Source organism: Nannobrachium achirus (assembly GCF_963921795.1).
Source record: "Nannobrachium achirus genome assembly, chromosome: 14".
Taxonomy (NCBI): domain Eukaryota; kingdom Metazoa; phylum Chordata; class Actinopteri; order Myctophiformes; family Myctophidae; genus Nannobrachium; species Nannobrachium achirus.
Window position 1 is genome coordinate 1,842,878 of NC_137821.1, and position 20,801 is coordinate 1,863,678.

Here is a 20,801-nt window from a genome sequence, read left to right on the forward strand (position 1 = left end):
ATCAATCATTCAGTCAGTCAGTCAGTCAGTCAGTCAGTCAGTCAGTCAGTCAGTCAGTCAGTCAGCCAGCCAGCCAGCCAGCCAGCCAGCCAGCCAGCAGCCAGCCAGCCAGCCAGCCAGCCAGCCAGTCAGCCAGCCAGCCAGCCAGCCAGCCAGCCAGCCAGTCAGTCAGTGTTCACTGTTCAGTTCCATCCATCCTTTCCTATGCAAACTTCTAATAAAGCCTTCAATCAATCAATCAATCAATCAATCAATCAATCAATCAATCAATCAATCCTCCATCCTGCAGGGGGCGCTCTTCCATCTCATGTAATTTTGAGTCTCCTCCTCCTCGCTCATCACCCGGAAGCGGAAGCAGTGAGTTTTCCAGAGTAAAGGTCGTGTCTTCTTGCAGCTCGCGCCGAGGCGGGATCTTCATTAATCTGGGATTATTAATATCAATACTTTGATTAAACTGTTGATGAAAACTACACGTCTGTAGTTCTCCTGAAGACCAGGTAAGAACAGAAACACTCTAACCATAGAGTTATAATGACTGTAACATGGAAACACTCTGCAGGAGCAACCCGTTAGCATTAGCTGTTAGCATCACAGCAGCTCCATAATGTCCTGTTAGCTCTGATGCTAGCTGTTAGCCACGCTGCTAGCAGCTAGCTTACAATTGTTCCACTAAAGTACTAAAAGCAGTGTTTTTAAAACCTTTCCCTCATCAAGGTCCATTATTTATTCATCATTTGATCCACAAAACCACCATTTCATGGCATTTAGCCTCTCAGAGCCAAAACTTAGAATGTTTTGTTGTTTAGATCAGATTGTGTCCACAATTCCATGCAGTATTGATGATGTTGTCATAGGAGAGAATGAGATAACAGGCAAATTCGAATAACAATTCTTCTACATTCTCTATAATTGTGTTAACTTCTGGTAAATTAAGTAATGCAGATGTTTAATAATAATTTAACTCTAGAGTAGGGATGGACATCGGTATCGGCCAATATCAGAAATTGGCAGGTATCATATCAAACCGGCCAAATCGGTGATCGGCAGGTCACTGACATAAATATGCCAAAATCGGCCAATTGTATCTCTTGCACTGCACAGCATGATGCTCGGTCCTGTGACGTAAACATGAGCAAGTAGCAGCCAGTCTACTTGGAGGCAGCCTACAGAATACAGATGGTGCTGATTACCTTTGCAATGTAAGGATATATTGACACATAATCCTGTGTCAATGTCGTCTCCAAAAAGAAGGGGGGAAAAAAGCATGCGTCACCTGCTTTCCTCCTGCCTAGTCCAGACGGTCATATTAGACTGGATATTGTCTGTGATTTTGGATATTGTACTATTGTGATTGATTTGGCATTAGTGTTCTTCTAGCTTATTGGTACTCAAATTGAAGTATGTCTTGTAGGCCTACTTGGCCTGAAACAAAAGGGTATTGGAGCAACCCTATTTCCTAGTTCTTAGCTAAAGAAATCGGTATCGGAAAAATCGGTTTTGGCAGGTCAGACCTTCATAAAACCGGTGGATCGGTATCGGCCAAGAATTTTGCAATCGGTCCATCTCTACTCTAGAGTGTGTAAAATGAAAACGTTTGGTTAAATTTTACACTTTCAAGATCTATAAGGGTTTATTTTCATTTTACAATCTCAGTTATAGATCTATAAGGGTCCATTTGGTTACCAACTCTCCATTTAGCTGAGGACCCCCTGGAACCCCCTCAAGGACCACTGGTTGAGAACCACTGCTCAGATACAACTAGTAACTCTACTTTATTTATTACCAAAGTCAACGTTCCTCTATTAAAATATGTTATGGTAAATATTGGCATCAAAATATACTCAAGTTAGCGAAGGTAAAAGTACTCATTATGCAGAATGTTACGTTTACTCTGGTACTTTACTCTTATTACTCTGATTTATTATTATTGCCGCTACTTAAGTTATGTAAGTCCGTGGTTCTCAACCTTTTCAGGCCGCAACCCCCAAAATAATCATATTTTAACTGGGGACCCCCCCACCCTGACGAGCACTAAGAGTTGAGGCATTACATTTTGTATAACATGGTTCTATTGTGAAAATAGCAGATCTACATGCTCACAACGCCTCGCAATGCGACCCATTTCACAATGATCTTGTATGATGAAGCAGGGCTACGTTTTTATTTATTTTTTTGGTAAAATTAGTGTTACATTCCTGGGAATGTCCCACCGTTGTGGGACTGGCATTCATGCTGAAATATTTCATAGCAGGATGAAGTTGTTTGAGTCCTGTGGACGCTGTAATGCTTGGTCCAATGTGTCCTTTATTAAAAATATGCATCACAGGTTAGGGCTGCACGATTTTGGGAAAAAACCTAATTGCGATTTTTCTGACTAATATTGCGATTGCGATTTTATTCGCGATATTTACAGGGGCTAAAGCAAAAAAAATATCCTAAGACGGAAATTTATTTTGACTTGACTAGCAAGTATTATGCTGCATTTTGACGATTTCTGTCATGTTATTAACATCACGGCCATGACTACACCCCCCCACCCCCATTTTTTGTTTTCTCTTTTTTGGCAAATCTGCCTCGATCTCATAAATGGCCCCTAGAGACTCCTCAGGACGGAAATCCATCCCCAGGACGGAGAACCTTAACCCCTGTATTTATATATTTATTTCAAGGTAGGATAAGTGATAGTTTTTTTTTGTTAAAAGGATGATATAATAAATTATTTTAACCATAGGAAAATCATTTCACTACCTTAGGTCAAGCTTCCGTTGAATATTTATTGTGTAAAACATAAAAAAAAAAAAATTGATTATTATTAACTAGGCTAATTGGCAATCATGTAAATGGTTTGATTCAGTTCAGTTATATTTCCAAAAGATTACCTTTTATTTTGCTTTAGCAATATAAAAAGGTTTTATATTCAGAAAAATCTCAGTAATAATGCCTCTCATTGTCAAGGAAATTATTTAACCAAAGAACATCATTTAAGCTTCCTTGAATATTTATTGTGTGTTTACATTTAAAAATGAATTGATTATCACTAACTAGGCAAATTGGCAAATGGTTTGATTCAGTTCAATTATATTTCCAAAAGATTCCCTTTTACTTCGCTTATTAGCAATATAAAACGTTTTTATATTCAGAAAATGTCGGTAATGGTTTTGTCTGCCTCTCATTATTGTCAAGGAAGAAAGTACCGTATGTCGCTGCCTTGCTTAAGTTTTATCAAGGCAAAAAAAAGCACCATAAGACACACACCATAAGTTTCACATGTGTGCGGGGGACGGAGGAGGGGGAGCCGCAGCATGCTGCACACAGAAATTACTTTCACTTTCAGTTTACGACAAACGGGATCTAATCTATGCACAAGGATTTAAGGATGTTATATTTATAATGATTACCAGAACATTCACTACCTGTAGCCATGGAGTAGGCCTACTCCTCCGTTGGAAGGGAAATACACTGTTACGTGCTGTTAGACAGACAGTGTCAAGCCTTGGCTTGGCTCCTCTCCTTCCTCTGAGGAGATTGGAGCAACCCGTAATGCTAATCGTCGGTGCGGCGATGCGCGGGTATTTAAGAAAGACACCACAGTTTGATTTGATCATGCTTAGTCAATTATGAACGGATTTCTAAAATTAAAACGTCTGCATAATGCTTGGGAAGTCAACTTCGCAGAAAATCGCCAAAACTGCAGCCTTTGCAATTCGCTAATCGCGAGTTTTCACATCGCGATTTCGGTTTGAAAACGATTAACCGTGCAGCCCTATCACAGGTGCGCCCGCTGGCCTACTGGTCCAGACACATACCACAAATGCTCAGTGCAGCCTGACAGCGTGTCGCTGGTTCGAGTCCCAATCCTGACTACCTTTGCTGCGTGTCACTCCCCATCTCTCTCCTACAGTCTACTGTCCTGTCAATAAAGGCATAAAAACACACAAAAAAGCGTCACAGACGCAGGATACACTGGAAGTTATCCACAAAAAAAAAAAAACTTCTATCCACCTGTTTACGCAAGACTTTACTGTAGCATTATCTGCAGGACACTGCCGGTTAACAGCAGACATACAAGCTCACGTCACGTCAAAAGCTTGTAGATCACACTGGGCTGCGACGCCGGAAGCTGCCGCACACCTTCTGCGCAATGCATGATGGGATGTTGGAAAGTTAATGTGGATACATTAAATTATGATTGGAAACATTATGCTGTCTTTTCAAAATAGACCATCCACATTTTATTGGGGACCCTTATAATTTAGACCCATCTGAAGGACCACCTCTTGGTCCCGGGACCCATCAGATTGAAAACATCCCTGAACTTCACATAAACTATATTCAGGTTTGACAGACAGTTTGTGGTGGCTGTTGTGTTTGGCTCATTGTGATTGGTCTGTTCTAACGCTGGTCACTGTGTGTGTGTCTTTTCAGACCAATGGGAGACAGCGACGATGAGTTTGACAGGAGGAGGCGGGACAAGTTCAGGAGAGAGAGGAGCGAGATGGAGCGGTCGAGAGAACGAGAGGAGAGGAGGAGAGACGACTGGCCTGAGAGGTACACACACACGGTCGCACACGCGCACACACACACACACACACACATACACACACACATATGCACACACACACACAGTGAGATGGAGCGGTCGAGAGAACGAGAGGAGAGGAGGAGAGACGACTTGCCTGAGAGGTACACACACGCACTTGAATTATGTTATGTTATTTGGATCTGCACAGAAAGCGTGATACATGATAGATCCACACACTGATCAGAAGAAGGTTACATTATACCAGGGGTGGGCAGTTATTATTTCCATGGTTCAACATGATTAACAGAACATGGGGCCTTTTCCACCAGCAAAGAACCGGTTCCAGAACCAGTGCCGGTTCAACTTTCTTTGAACCTTGGTTGGTTCTTGTGAACCGGCTTGCGTTTCCACCAGATTGAACCAGAGCCATTGTCCCCCAGTTCAGATGGTGGTTCACTGGAAACACCAAGGATTTTGTGGTTCCGGTTCCGAACCAACTTTTACGGTTCAGAACCAACTCGGTGGAAAAGCACACCTCTGGTTCATCCCATAGGCGGGAGAAAGAACCAGAACCGGTTCTTTGCTGGTGGAAAAGGCCCCATATTGTGGTGGGCCAGGCCAAAAGGCAGTGCTCCCCACAATATGTGCTCCCTGTAAACACACAGCTTTACCTCTGACTTTGCAAATACTTAGCAGTCAAATTTTTGTTGGAAACCCGGCATTCGGCATCGACTTTTCTTTTTTCAGCCACTTTAGCCATTTCTGATGGGTAAGGTAAGGCAGGTTGTCTTGATGTGTGACCAGTCTGACCACCTGCTTGTTATTGAGACAATGATCCAATGATCACACACACGTGCTGATGTACGCATTGCGTCCATATGTACGGGAATAAAAAACTTCAAAATAAAAGAAATGCAGCTTTAGTCCATGCATGAGGGCCGGTCAGAGTGAACCAAAGGGCTGCCCCACAATGCCCAGGTCTGCATTATGCGGTCTTACAACTGCTGCACATGCTTATTAACACACATTATGCGGTCTTACAACTGCTGCACATGCTTATTAACACACATTATGCGGTCTTACAACTGCTGCACATGCTTATTAACACACATTATGCGGTCTTACAACTGCTGCACATGCTTATTAACACACATTATGCGGTCTTACAACTGCTGCACATGCTTATTAACACACATTATGCGGTCTTACAACTGCTGCACATGCTTATTAACACACATTATGCGGTCTTACAACTGCTGCACATGCTTATTAACACACATTATGCGGTCTTACAACTGCTGCACATGCTTATTAACACACATTATGCGGTCTTACAACTGCTGCACATGCTTATTAACACACATTATGCGGTCTTACAACTGCTGCACATGCTTATTAACACACATTATGCGGTCTTACAACTGCTGCACATGCTTATTAACACACATTATGCGGTCTTACAACTGCTGCACATGCTTATTAACACACATTATGCGGTCTTACAACTGCTGCACATGCTTATTAACACACATTATGCGGTCTTACAACTGCTGCACATGCTTATTAACACACATTATGCGGTCTTACAACTGCTGCACATGCTTATTAACACACATTATGCGGTCTTACAACTGCTGCACATGCTTATTAACACACATTATGCGGTCTTACAACTGCTGCACATGCTTATTAACACACATTATGCGGTCTTACAACTGCTGCACATGCTTATTAACACACATTATGCGGTCTTACAACTGCTGCACATGCTTATTAACACACATTATGCGGTCTTACAACTGCTGCACATGCTTATTAACACACATTATGCGGTCTTACAACTGCTGCACATGCTTATTAACACACATTATGCGGTCTTACAACTGCTGCACATGCTTATTAACACACATTATGCGGTCTTACAACTGCTGCACATGCTTATTAACACACATTATGCGGTCTTACAACTGCTGCACATGCTTATTAACACACATTATGCGGTCTTACAACTGCTGCACATGCTTATTAACACACATTATGCGGTCTTACAACTGCTGCACATGCTTATTAACACACATTATGCGGTCTTACAACTGCTGCACATGCTTATTAACACACATTATGCGGTCTTACAACTGCTGCACATGCTTATTAACACACATTATGCGGTCTTACAACTGCTGCACATGCTTATTAACACACATTATGCGGTCTTACAACTGCTGCACATGCTTATTAACACACATTATGCGGTCTTACAACTGCTGCACATGCTTATTAACACACATTATGCGGTCTTACAACTGCTGCACATGCTTATTAACACACATTATGCGGTCTTACAACTGCTGCACATGCTTATTAACACACATTATGCGGTCTTACAACTGCTGCACATGCTTATTAACACACATTATGCGGTCTTACAACTGCTGCACATGCTTATTAACACACATTATGCGGTCTTACAACTGCTGCACATGCTTATTAACACACATTATGCGGTCTTACAACTGCTGCACATGCTTATTAACACACATTATGCGGTCTTACAACTGCTGCACATGCTTATTAACACACATTATGCGGTCTTACAACTGCTGCACATGCTTATTAACACACATTATGCGGTCTTACAACTGCTGCACATGCTTATTAACACACATTATGCGGTCTTACAACTGCTGCACATGCTTATTAACACACATTATGCGGTCTTACAACTGCTGCACATGCTTATTAACACACATTATGCGGTCTTACAACTGCTGCACATGCTTATTAACACACATTATGCGGTCTTACAACTGCTGCACATGCTTATTAACACACATTATGCGGTCTTACAACTGCTGCACATGCTTATTCAGTGATGTTACTTGGTTTTCAATGTAATGGGTCCCGGGACCCACAGGTGGTCATTCAAATGGGTCCCAGAAAAGTTTTATGAGTCCTCAATATAAAGTTTACGCGCGCAAAATGGCGTCGGTGGAATCAAAACATTGACGTTTCTATCGCCTATTTAAGACTTTCTACGTGGATTTTATTTGTGTTAACGTAGGGTAAAGTAGGATGCTTTCACCCATGAACAATGGTGGTGTCTGTGGAATTTCTTTTTTTTTCCCTTTTACCGCGACTCGGTAAATTATTTTAACATGGACTCCAATGGAGGCGCATCCCCGGGACCCCAGGACCATGACATGAATGAGTCCCTGGGTGACTTGAATGAGTTTTTGATGCGGGATGTGCACGTAATGACATCACTGCTTATTAACACACATTATGCGGTCTTACAACTGCTGCACATGCTTATTAACACACATTATGCGGTCTTACAACTGCTGCACATGCTTATTAACACACATTATGCGGTCTTACAACTGCTGTACATGCTTATTAACACACATTATGCGGTCTTACAACTGCTGCACATGCTTATTAACACACATTATGCGGTCTTACAACTGCTGCACATGCTTATTAACACACATTATGCGGTCTTACAACTGCTGCACATGCTTATTAACATACATTATGCGGTCTTACAACTGCTGCACATGCTTATTAACACACATTATGCGGTCTTACAACTGCTGCACATGCTTATTAACACACATGCGGTCTTACAACTGCTGCACATGCTTATTAACACACATTATGCGGTCTTACAACTGCTGCACATGCTTATTAACACACATTATGCGGTCTTACAACTGCTGCACATGCTTATTAACACACATTATGCGGTCTTACAACTGCTGCACATGCTTATTAACACACATTATGCGGTCTTACAACTGCTGCACATGCTTATTAACACACATTATGCGGTCTTACAACTGCTGCACATGCTTATTAACACACATTATGCGGTCTTACAACTGCTGCACATGCTTATTAACACACATTATGCGGTCTTACAACTGCTGCACATGCTTATTAACACACATTATGCGGTCTTACAACTGCTGCACATGCTTATTAACACACATTATGCGGTCTTACAACTGCTGCACATGCTTATTAACACACATTATGCGGTCTTACAACTGCTGCACATGCTTATTAACACACATTATGCGGTCTTACAACTGCTGCACATGCTTATTAACACACATTATGCGGTCTTACAACTGCTGCACATGCTTATTAACACACATTATGCGGTCTTACAACTGCTGCACATGCTTATTAACACACATTATGCGGTCTTACAACTGCTGTACATGCTTATTAACACACATTATGCGGTCTTACAACTGCTGCACATGCTTATTAACACACATTATGCGGTCTTACAACTGCTGCACATGCTTATTAACACACATTATGCGGTCTTACAACTGCTGCACATGCTTATTAACACACATTATGCGGTCTTACAACTGCTGCACATGCTTATTAACACACATTATGCGGTCTTACAACTGCTGCACATGCTTATTAACACACATTATGCGGTCTTACAACTGCTGCACATGCTTATTAACACACATTATGCGGTCTTACAACTGCTGCACATGCTTATTAACACACATTATGCGGTCTTACAACTGCTGCACATGCTTATTAACACACATTATGCGGTCTTACAACTGCTGCACATGCTTATTAACACACATTATGCGGTCTTACAACTGCTGCACATGCTTATTAACACACATTATGCGGTCTTACAACTGCTGCACATGCTTATTCAGTGATGTTACTTGGTTTTCAATGTAATGGGTCCCGGGACCCACAGGTGGTCATTCAAATGGGTCCCAGAAAAGTTTTATGAGTCCTCAATATAAAGTTTACGCGCGCAAAATGGCGTCGGTGGAATCAAAACATTGACGTTTCTATCGCCTATTTAAGACTTTCTACGTGGATTTTATTTGTGTTAACGTAGGGTAAAGTAGGATGCTTTCACCCATGAACAATGGTGGTGTCTGTGGAATTTCTTTTTTTTTCCCTTTTACCGCGACTCGGTAAATTATTTTAACATGGACTCCAATGGAGGCGCATCCCCGGGACCCCAGGACCATGACATGAATGAGTCCCTGGGTGACTTGAATGAGTTTTTGATGCGGGATGTGCACGTAATGACATCACTGCTTATTAACACACATTATGCGGTCTTACAACTGCTGCACATGCTTATTAACACACATTATGCGGTCTTACAACTGCTGCACATGCTTATTAACACACATTATGCGGTCTTACAACTGCTGTACATGCTTATTAACACACATTATGCGGTCTTACAACTGCTGCACATGCTTATTAACACACATTATGCGGTCTTACAACTGCTGCACATGCTTATTAACACACATTATGCGGTCTTACAACTGCTGCACATGCTTATTAACATACATTATGCGGTCTTACAACTGCTGCACATGCTTATTAACACACATTATGCGGTCTTACAACTGCTGCACATGCTTATTAACACACATGCGGTCTTACAACTGCTGCACATGCTTATTAACACACATTATGCGGTCTTACAACTGCTGCACATGCTTATTAACACACATTATGCGGTCTTACAACTGCTGCACATGCTTATTAACACACATTATGCGGTCTTACAACTGCTGCACATGCTTATTAACACACATTATGCGGTCTTACAACTGCTGCACATGCTTATTAACACACATTATGCGGTCTTACAACTGCTGCACATGCTTATTAACACACATTATGCGGTCTTACAACTGCTGCACATGCTTATTAACACACATTATGCGGTCTTACAACTGCTGCACATGCTTATTAACACACATTATGCGGTCTTACAACTGCTGCACATGCTTATTAACACACATTATGCGGTCTTAGAACTGCTGCACATGCTTATTAACACACATTATGCGGTCTTAGAACTGCTGCACATGCTTATTAACACACATTATGCGGTCTTACAACTGCTGCACATGCTTATTAACACACATTATGCGGTCTTACAACTGCTGCACATGCTTATTAACACACATTATGCGGTCTTACAACTGCTGCACATGCTTATTAACACACATTATGCGGTCTTACAACTGCTGCACATGCTTATTAACACACATTATGCGGTCTTACAACTGCTACACATGCTTATTAACACACATTATGCGGTCTTACAACTGCTGCACATGCTTATTAACACACATTATGCGGTCTTACAACTGCTACACATGCTTATTAACACACATTATGCGGTCTTACAACTGCTGCACATGCTTATTAACACACATTATGCGGTCTTACAACTGCTGCACATGCTTATTAACACACATTATGCGGTCTTACAACTGCTGCACATGCTTATTAACACACATTATAGGGTCTTACAACTGCTGCACATGCTTATTAACACACATTATGCGGTCTTACAACTGCTGCACATGCTTATTAACACACATTATGCGGTCTTACAACTGCTGCACATGCTTATTAACACACATTATGCGGTCTTACAACTGCTGCACATGCTTATTAACACACATTATGCGGTCTTACAACTGCTGCACATGCTTATTAACACACATTATGCGGTCTTACAACTGCTGCACATGCTTATTAACACACATTATGCGGTCTTACAACTGCTGCACTTGCTTATTAACACACATTATGCGGTCTTACAACTGCTGCACATGCTTATTAACACACATGCGGTCTTACAACTGCTGCACATGCTTATTAACACACATTATGCGGTCTTACAACTGCTGCACATGCTTATTAACACACATTATGCGGTCTTACAACTGCTACACATGCTTATTAACACACATTATGCGGTCTTACAACTGCTACACATGCTTATTAACACACATTATGCGGTCTTACAACTGCTACACATGCTTATTAACACACATTATGCGGTCTTACAACTGCTGTACATGCTTATTAACACACATTATGCGGTCTTACAACTGCTACACATGCTTATTAACACACATTATGCGGTCTTACAACTGCTGCACATGCTTATTAACACACATTATGCGGTCTTACAACTGCTGCACATGCTTATTAACACACATTATGCGGTCTTAACCTGCTTATTAACACACAATTATGCGGTCTACAACTGCTGCACATGCTTATTAACACACATTATGCGGTCTTACAACTGCTGCACATGCTTATTAACACACATTATGCGGTCTTACAACTGCTGCACATGCTTATTAACAACACATTAATGCGGTCTTACAACTGCTGCACATGCTTATTAACACACATTATGCGGTCTTACAACTGCTGCACATGCTTATTAACACACATTATGCGGTCTTACAACTGCTGCACATGCTTATTAACACACATTATGCGGTCTTACAACTGCTGCACATGCTTATTAACACACATTATGCGGTCTTACAACTGCTGCACATGCTTATTAACACACATTATGCGGTCTTACAACTGCTGCACATGCTTATTAACACACATTATGCGGTCTTACAACTGCTGCACATGCTTATTAACACACATTATGCGGTCTTACAACTGCTGCACATGCTTATTAACACACATTATGCGGTCTTACAACTGCTGCACATGCTTATTAACACACATTATGCGGTCTTACAACTGCTGCACATGCTTATTAACACACATTATGCGGTCTTACAACTGCTGCACATGCTTATTAACACACATTATGCGGTCTTACAACTGCTGCACATGCTTATTAACACACATTATGCGGTCTTACAACTGCTGCACATGCTTATTAACACACATTATGCGGTCTTACAACTGCTGCACATGCTTATTAACACACATTATGCGGTCTTACAACTGCTGCACATGCTTATTAACACACATTATGCGGTCTTACAACTGCTGCACATGCTTATTAACACACATTATGCGGTCTTACAACTGCTACACATGCTTATTAACACACATTATGCGGTCTTACAACTGCTGCACATGCTTATTAACACACATTATGCGGTCTTACAACTGCTGCACATGCTTATTAACACACATTATGCGGTCTTACAACTGCTGCACATGCTTATTAACACACATTATGCGGTCTTACAACTGCTGCACATGCTTATTAACACACATTATGCGGTCTTACAACTGCTGCACATGCTTATTAACACACATTATGCGGTCTTACAACTGCTGCACATGCTTATTAACACACATTAGCGGTCTTACAACTGCTGCACATGCTTATTAACACACATTATGCGGTCTTACAACTAATGTACCATGCTTATTAACACACATTATGCGGTCTTACAACTGCTGCACATGCTTATTAACACACATTATGCGGTCTTACAACTGCTGCACATGCTTATTAACACACATTATGCGGTCTTACAACTGCTGCACATGCTTATTAACACACATTATGCGGTCTTACAACTGCTGCACATGCTTATTAACACACATTATGCTGGTCTTACAACTGCTGCACATGCTTATTAACACACATTATGCGGTCTTACAACTGCTGCACATGCTTATTAACACACATTATGCGGTCTTACAACTGCTGCACATGCTTATTAACACACATTATGCGGTCTTACAACTGCTGCACATGCTTATTAACACACATTATGCGGTCTTACAACTGCTACACATGCTTATTAACACACATTATGCGGTCTTACAACTACTGTACATGCTTATTAACACACATTATGCGGTCTTACAACTGCTGCACATGCTTATTAACACACATTATGCGGTCTTACAACTGCTGCACATGCTTATTAACACACATTATGCGGTCTTACAACTGCTGCACAGCTTATTAACACACATTATGCGGTCTTACAACTGCTGCACATGCTTATTAACACACATTGCGGTCCTTACAACTGCTGCACATGCTTATTAACACACATTATGCGGTCTTACAACTAATGTACATGCTTATTAACACACATTAGGCGGTCTTACAACTGCTGCACATGCTTATTAACACACATTATGCGGTCTTACAACTGCTGCACATGCTTATTAACACACATTATGCGGTCTTACAACTGCTGCACATGCTTATTAACACACATTATGCGGTCTTACAACTGCTGGCCACATGCTTATTAACACACATTATGTGGTCTTACAACTGCTGCACATGCTTATTAACACACATTATGCGGTCCTTACAACTGCTGCACATGCTTATTAACACACATTATGCGGTCTTACAACTGCTGCACATGCTTATTAACACACATTATGCGGTCTTACAACTGCTGCACATGCTTAATTAACACACATTATGCGGTCTTACAACTGCTACACATGCTTATTAACACACATTATGCGGTCTTACAACTAATGTACATGCTTATTAACACACATTATGCGGTCTTACAACTGCTGCACTGCTTATTAACACACATTATGCGGTCTTACAACTGCTGCACATGCTTATTAACACACATTATGCGGTCTTACAACTGCTGCACATGCTTATTAACACACATTATGCGGTCTTACAACTGCTGCACATGCTTATTAACACACATTATGCGGTCTTACAACTGCTGCACATGCTTATTAACACACAGAGGAACAAAGATAGCACATTGATACATACTAAATACAGACATTTGACAGATGTGTGTATTTTTTTTTAGCTGCTCAATGATAGAGGACACACACACACACACACACACAAACACACACACACACACACACACACACACACACACACACACACACACACACACACACATACACATACAGGGGTTGACACTAAGGTCTCAGAGGCACTTGCCCATCGGGCAAGTACAGGTCATGTTCTACTTGCCCGAAGGTGATGCCCACTTGCCCGAAAAGTAAATCGTCCATTATAAAATGATAGGTACGATTTTAATTACCGCTCAATTTAACACTTATTTCTTTACTTTCTGGGGCTGTGCGATAAAATGTCATACCTCAATACCTTCAAATCCAAATACCAAATACTTTAGCTATGATTGAATATGTCTGTGGTTTCACACTTGTTATTTTATATTTCTAAATGTAGCAACAGTAAAAACAGCACATTATAGGTAAATAGTGTCTTATTTCACATTCCACAGACCAGAAGACACAGCGCACTGGCCACATTCAGGTGTTTAGACAGATATCTCGTGTTGTGTTTATAGACATTTGTGTCCCCTCTCAAATGAGCACTTGCCCTGTCGGGCAACCTGAAAGCCAACTTCACCTGCCCTGACGTTTTATTTACCTGCCGGGGGCAGGTGGGCAAGCCTTAGTGTCAATGCCTGCACATATCATATCCACCTAAACCATACATGGGCAACTGGCGGCCCGGGGGCCACATGCGGCTCCCACCTTTACTTAATGCAGCCCGCAGGTTAATACCGGTTACTGATATTATAATTGATTTCAGCTGTTATAATTCCAAACATGACCTGCGTTAATTCCATCAGTCTATATTTAGCTTAATGACTAGTGTAGTAGGACTAAAATGTATTTTTGTGTGTGTGTGTGTCTCTCTCTCTCTCTGTGTGTGTCTCTCTCTCTCTCTCCACAGGGAGTGGGACCGAGGCAGAGACAGGAGGAGGGATTATGACAGAGGTCGTAGAGAGAGATTCTCTCCTCCAAGACACATCAGCCCTCAACACAAACGCATGAGGAGAGACTGGTAAGATCTCTAGATCTACCTGTCTATACATCTAGATCTACTGTATGTCTATATCTATCTACTATAAGATGTATAGATCTACCTGTCTATACATCTAGATCTACTGTATGTCTATCTATCTACTATAAGATGTATAGATCTACCTGTCTATACATCTAGATCTACTGTATGTCTATCTATCTACTATAAGATGTATAGATCTACCTGTCTATACATCTAGATCTACTGTATGTCTATATCTATCTACCATAACACACATCAGTCCTCAACACTGATGAGGTATGGCTCCTCCATACCTCCAAAAGCTGATCAACCCCTACACCCCTACTCGTTCACTTAGATCAGCCAACACAGGGATGCTGACCGAACCCTCGCTAAAAACTCCAGGGCAAAAATCCACTCGTCCGAGACAGTTTGCCCTCTTGGCTCCCAAGTTGTGGAATAAACTCCCTGTCGACCTTAGAACAACGGACTCACTCGCTACCTTTCGCCGTGGACTGAAAACTCACCTTTTCAGACTCCACCTAAACCCTTAGCACTACAGTAAAATCAATGACCATACATGAAGCATTTGTTTGTTAGGTTTCTATAGAACTTGATTATATTGTGTTTTTCTCTAGATAGATATCCATTTACATTGTTATATTGCTGTTAATGTACTGACCTATTATCTTGTTTATTATTGCGATGTTGTATCTGCTTATTGTAAGTCGCTTTGGATTAAAAGCGTCTGCTAAATGCCTAAACTGTAAACTGTAAACTGTAAACACAAACACATGAGGAGAGACTGGTAAGATACAGCTATTAATTTATTTCTACCATAAGAATCTACTATAAGAGACTGTGTTTTCTATATGTCATTGATGTGTATATCTACCATGAGAAGAGACTGGGATGTGATCACAACCAGACACTGTAGACATGTTTTCTATATGTCATTCATGTGTATATCTACCATGAGAAGAGACTGGGATGTGATCACAACCAGACACTGTAGACATGTTTTCTATATGTCATTCATGTGTATATCTACCATGAGAAGAGACTGGGATGTGATCATTCATGTGTATATCTACCATGAGAAGAGACTGGGATGTGATCATTCATGTGTATATCTACCATGAGAAGAGACTGGGATGTGATCATTCATGTGTATATCTACCATGAGAAGAGACTGGGATGTGATCACAACCAGACACTGTAGACATGTTTTCTATATGTCATTCATGTGTATATCTACCATGAGAAGAGACTGGGATGTGATCACAACCAGACACTGTAGACATGTTTTCTATATGTCATTCATGTGTATATCTACCATGAGAAGAGACTGGGATGTGATCATTCATGTGTATATCTACCATGAGAAGAGACTGGGATGTGATCACAACCAGACACTGTAGACATGTTTTCTATATGTCATTCATGTGTATATCTACCATGAGAAGAGACTGGGATGTGATCATTCATGTGTATATCTACCATGAGAAGAGACTGGGATGTGATCACATCATTCATGTGTATATCTACCATGAGAAGAGACTGGGATGTGATCACAACCAGACACTGTAGACATGTTTTCTATATGTCATTGATGTGTATATCTACCATGAGAAGAGGGATGTGATCACAACCAGACATGTGTATATCTACCATGAGAAGAGACTGGGATGTGATCACATCATTCATGTGTATATCTACCATGAGAAGAGACTGTGATGTGATCACAACCAGACATGTGTATATCTACCATGAGAAGAGACTGGGATGTGATCATTCATGTGTATATCTACCATGAGAGACTGGGATGTGATCACTCATGTGTATATCTACCATAAGAGACTGGGATGTGATCATTCATGTGTATATCTACCATGAGAAGAGACTGGGATGTGATCATTCATGTGTATATCTACCATGAGAAGAGACTGGGATGTGATCATTCATGTGTATATCTACCATGAGAAGAGACTGGGATGTGATCATTCATGTGTATATCTACCATGAGAAGAGACTGGGATGTGATCATTCATGTGTATATCTACCATGAGAAGAGACTGGGATGTGATCATTCATGTGTATATCTACCATGAGAAGAGACTGGGATGTGATCACAACCAGACGTGTATATCTACCATGAGAAGAGACTGGGATGTGATCACTCATGTGTATATCTACCATAAGAGACTGGGATGTGATCACTCATGTGTATATCTACCATAAGAGACTGGGATGTGATCACTCATGTGTATATCTACCATAAGAGACTGGGATGTGATCACTCATGTGTATATCTACCATAAGAGACTGGGATGTGATCATTCATGTGTATATCTACCATGAGAAGAGACTGGGATGTGATCATTCATGTGTATATCTACCATAAGAGACTGGGATGTGATCATTCATGTGTATATCTACCATGAGAAGAGACTGGGATGTGATCATTCATGTGTATATCTACCATAAGAGACTGGGATGTGATCATTCATGTGTATATCTACCATAAGAGACTGGGATGTGATCATTCATGTGTATATCTACCATAAGAGACTGGGATGTGATCATTCATGTGTATATCTACCATGAGAGACTGGGATGTGATCACTCATGTGTATATCTACCATGAGAAGAGACTGGGATGTGATCATTCATGTGTATATCTACCATGAGAAGAGACTGGGATGTGATCATTCATGTGTATATCTACCATGAGAAGAGACTGGGATGTGATCATTCATGTGTATATCTACCATGAGAAGAGACTGGGATGTGATCATTCATGTGTATATCTACCATGAGAAGAGACTGGGATGTGATCATTCATGTGTATATCTACCATGAGAAGAGGGATGTGATCACATGTGTATATCTACCATGAGAAGAGACTGGGATGTGATCACATGTGTATATCTACCATGAGAAGAGACTGGGATGTGATCACAACCAGACACTGTAGACATGTGTATATCTACCATGAGAGACTGGGATGTGATCATTCATGTGTATATCTACCATGAGAAGAGGGATGTGATCACAACCAGACACTGTAGACATGTTTGGGCAGACGGCAGCTGTGTTCCACTTCTGTATGTTAAATGGTAAATGGTGCATTTATACAGCGCTTTTATCCAAGGCGCTTTACATAGATTGTGCATTACATTCACCCATTCACACACACATTCATACACCGGTGGCGGAGGAAACCATGCAAGGCACCAACCAGCTCACCGGGAGAAACTAGGGGTTCAGAGTCTTGCTCAAGGACTCTTCGACATTAACTCAGGGGGAGCCCGGATTCGAACTGGGAACCCTTTGTGCTCTAATGACGGTTTCTCTACCCCTGAGCTATGCCGCCCCATTACACTGTTGTGCATTTTTGGAATCAGCTGAATGATTATATGAATTGAACAGTGAAGTCAAGACTTGGTGGTACAGTCGTGGCTAAAAGTATTGGCACCCTTACATTTGTAAAACAGAATCTAAAAAAAATAAAATCTTCCAGAAGCTTGGCAAATGAAAACATATTTTGCATCAACATAGAGTATTTGGTTTGCAGAGGAACACAACATAAAACTAGAATAAATACAGAATCCTAGCTCATTCTACACAGACATTTGCATAAATACTTAAATACACTGTAGTGTATACACTGTATACACTGAAGCAGGCTATTCACCTGGAACTCACCTGTGGTGAGTCCAGGTTGACTTTAATCTTTAGTAAGCACTAATCCACCCAGTTTAGTAAACACTAATCCACCCAGTTTAGTAAGCACTAATCCACCCAGTTTAGTAAGCACTAATCCACCCAGTTTAATCTTTAGTAAGCACTAATCCACCCAGTTTAATCTTTAGTAAGCACTAATCCACCCAGTTTAATCTTTAGTAAGCACTAATCCACCCAGTTTAATCTTTAGTAAGCACTAATCCACCCAGTTTAATCTTTAGTAAGCACTAATCCACCCAGTTTAATCTTTAGTAAGCACTAATCCACCCAGTTTAATCTTTAGTAAGCACTAATCCACCCAGTTTAATCTTTAGTAAGCACTAATCCACCCAGTTTAATCTTTAGTAAGCACTAATCCACCCAGTTTAATCTTTAGTAAGCACTAATCCACCCAGTTTAATCTTTAGTAAGCACTAATCCACCCAGTTTAATCTTTAGTAAGCACTAATCCACCCAGTTTAATCTTTAGTAAGCACTAATCCACCCAGTTTAAATGGAGTAAATCCCTCATTCTGCTGTTAAAAAAAAATCAAATGCAAGGGTGTCAATACTTTTAGCCACAAGTCCACGACTGACATTCAGTCTGGAGAACGGAATCTCTGGTCAGGAGTAAAATATAAAGCCTCCTCCACACTTCTGTTTCGTCTTTACATTCACACAAATTTATCCTAAAATCAAAATCATCTGAGCATATTGTTGCTGCTTTAGCAGAAATGGAAATAAATATAAGCAGGGGTTCAAGACAAGTTCTCAGTCCTGGGGACTGATTTCAGTCTTGAGTATTCGGGGGCTATCTGAGGTCAGTGCAAATCCACAAACAAAATTAAAATAAATTAGGGGGAGGTGTAGCGATGACCGAGGCATGAATGAAAACGCTAGTCAAGTGATCTCCAAAATAAAAAGCAGTTATAATTTCAAAATATGAGTATTTGAATTGTCCAGACTAGCAATAGAAAACTTTCAGAAGATACTTCTATAAAATGAAGCATGGATTGATGCTCACACATTCAGTGAAGGCAGTTCACAACTTCAGGGAAACACCCCATAATATTGGTGTGCGCTGCGCGCATCATGCTTCTAAAATCACATATTGGGAGATAGTCTCAGTCTTGGGATTTCTTTTGGCTTCAACCCCTGTATAAGACATCAATGTAAAGAAATAAAGACATTTTAAAGTATATTTTCATGAAACAGAAATGCCAGCTTCCGTTACTCAGGTTTCAGGAGGTGTAGTTCCAGACTGCGTCCATCATTGGGAGGTTGTGGAATAGTTGTCTGGCTAGGTGAGACCAGTTAGCTATGAGCTAGTCTGGCTTTTCTGTTCACCAAGATATACTTTATCCTTCATTGCGACCGTCAGGTCGAATTTACTATCAAAACCTCGACCAGCTGTCTGTCTGTCTGTCTGTCTGTCTGTCTGTCTGTCACACGTCACACTTTTGCCCTGCTCATATCTCCACAACCGTTGCTCCGATCCATGCCAAATTTTGCACACACACTCCTTGCCTGCCAAACCATACCTCCACCCAGCAATTCACACATGACCCTCTTCTAGCGCCACCATGAGGCCGATTCTTGCAAAACACATTTTTGGACACAGCTCCTTTAAAACACTTTTCTGGACACTGCTCCTACACATTTTGACCTAAAATCACGCTGCGACCTGACGGTCGCTTATCTCCCGATTAGGGAGTCTTACTGGTACTATTACTTATATACCTTTATACTATTGCTTTATCCTGTCTACAAGTTCCAAATGTGTCACAGAGCAACCTGTTTTGAGCTTACGAGTCAGCATAATCAGTAATCACCCATGGCTTCAGCCTATACCTTTTTGGTCAGAAGTGTTTTTATTTATTTTTTCTTTAAGACTCGTTTTCTTTGTATTCACCATGAAATATTTGTATGATACCA

The 20,801-nt window shown here is 40.9% G+C and overlaps 1 protein-coding gene across 1 annotated transcript in view; it reads left to right on the forward strand.

The window, feature by feature from the left end:
* The first annotated feature begins 361 nt into the window (after window positions 1-361).
* Window positions 362-20,801, forward strand: part of LOC308297723 (serrate RNA effector molecule homolog B-like) — an 83,995-nt gene continuing 63,555 nt past the window's right edge. The window contains exons 1-3 of the mRNA XM_080741277.1: window positions 362-497; window positions 4,426-4,548; window positions 15,048-15,158. Coding sequence (XP_080597403.1) covers window positions 4,430-4,548; window positions 15,048-15,158 — 230 coding nt within the window. The 5' untranslated portion in view covers window positions 362-497; window positions 4,426-4,429. The remainder of the gene's footprint in view (window positions 498-4,425; window positions 4,549-15,047; window positions 15,159-20,801) is intronic.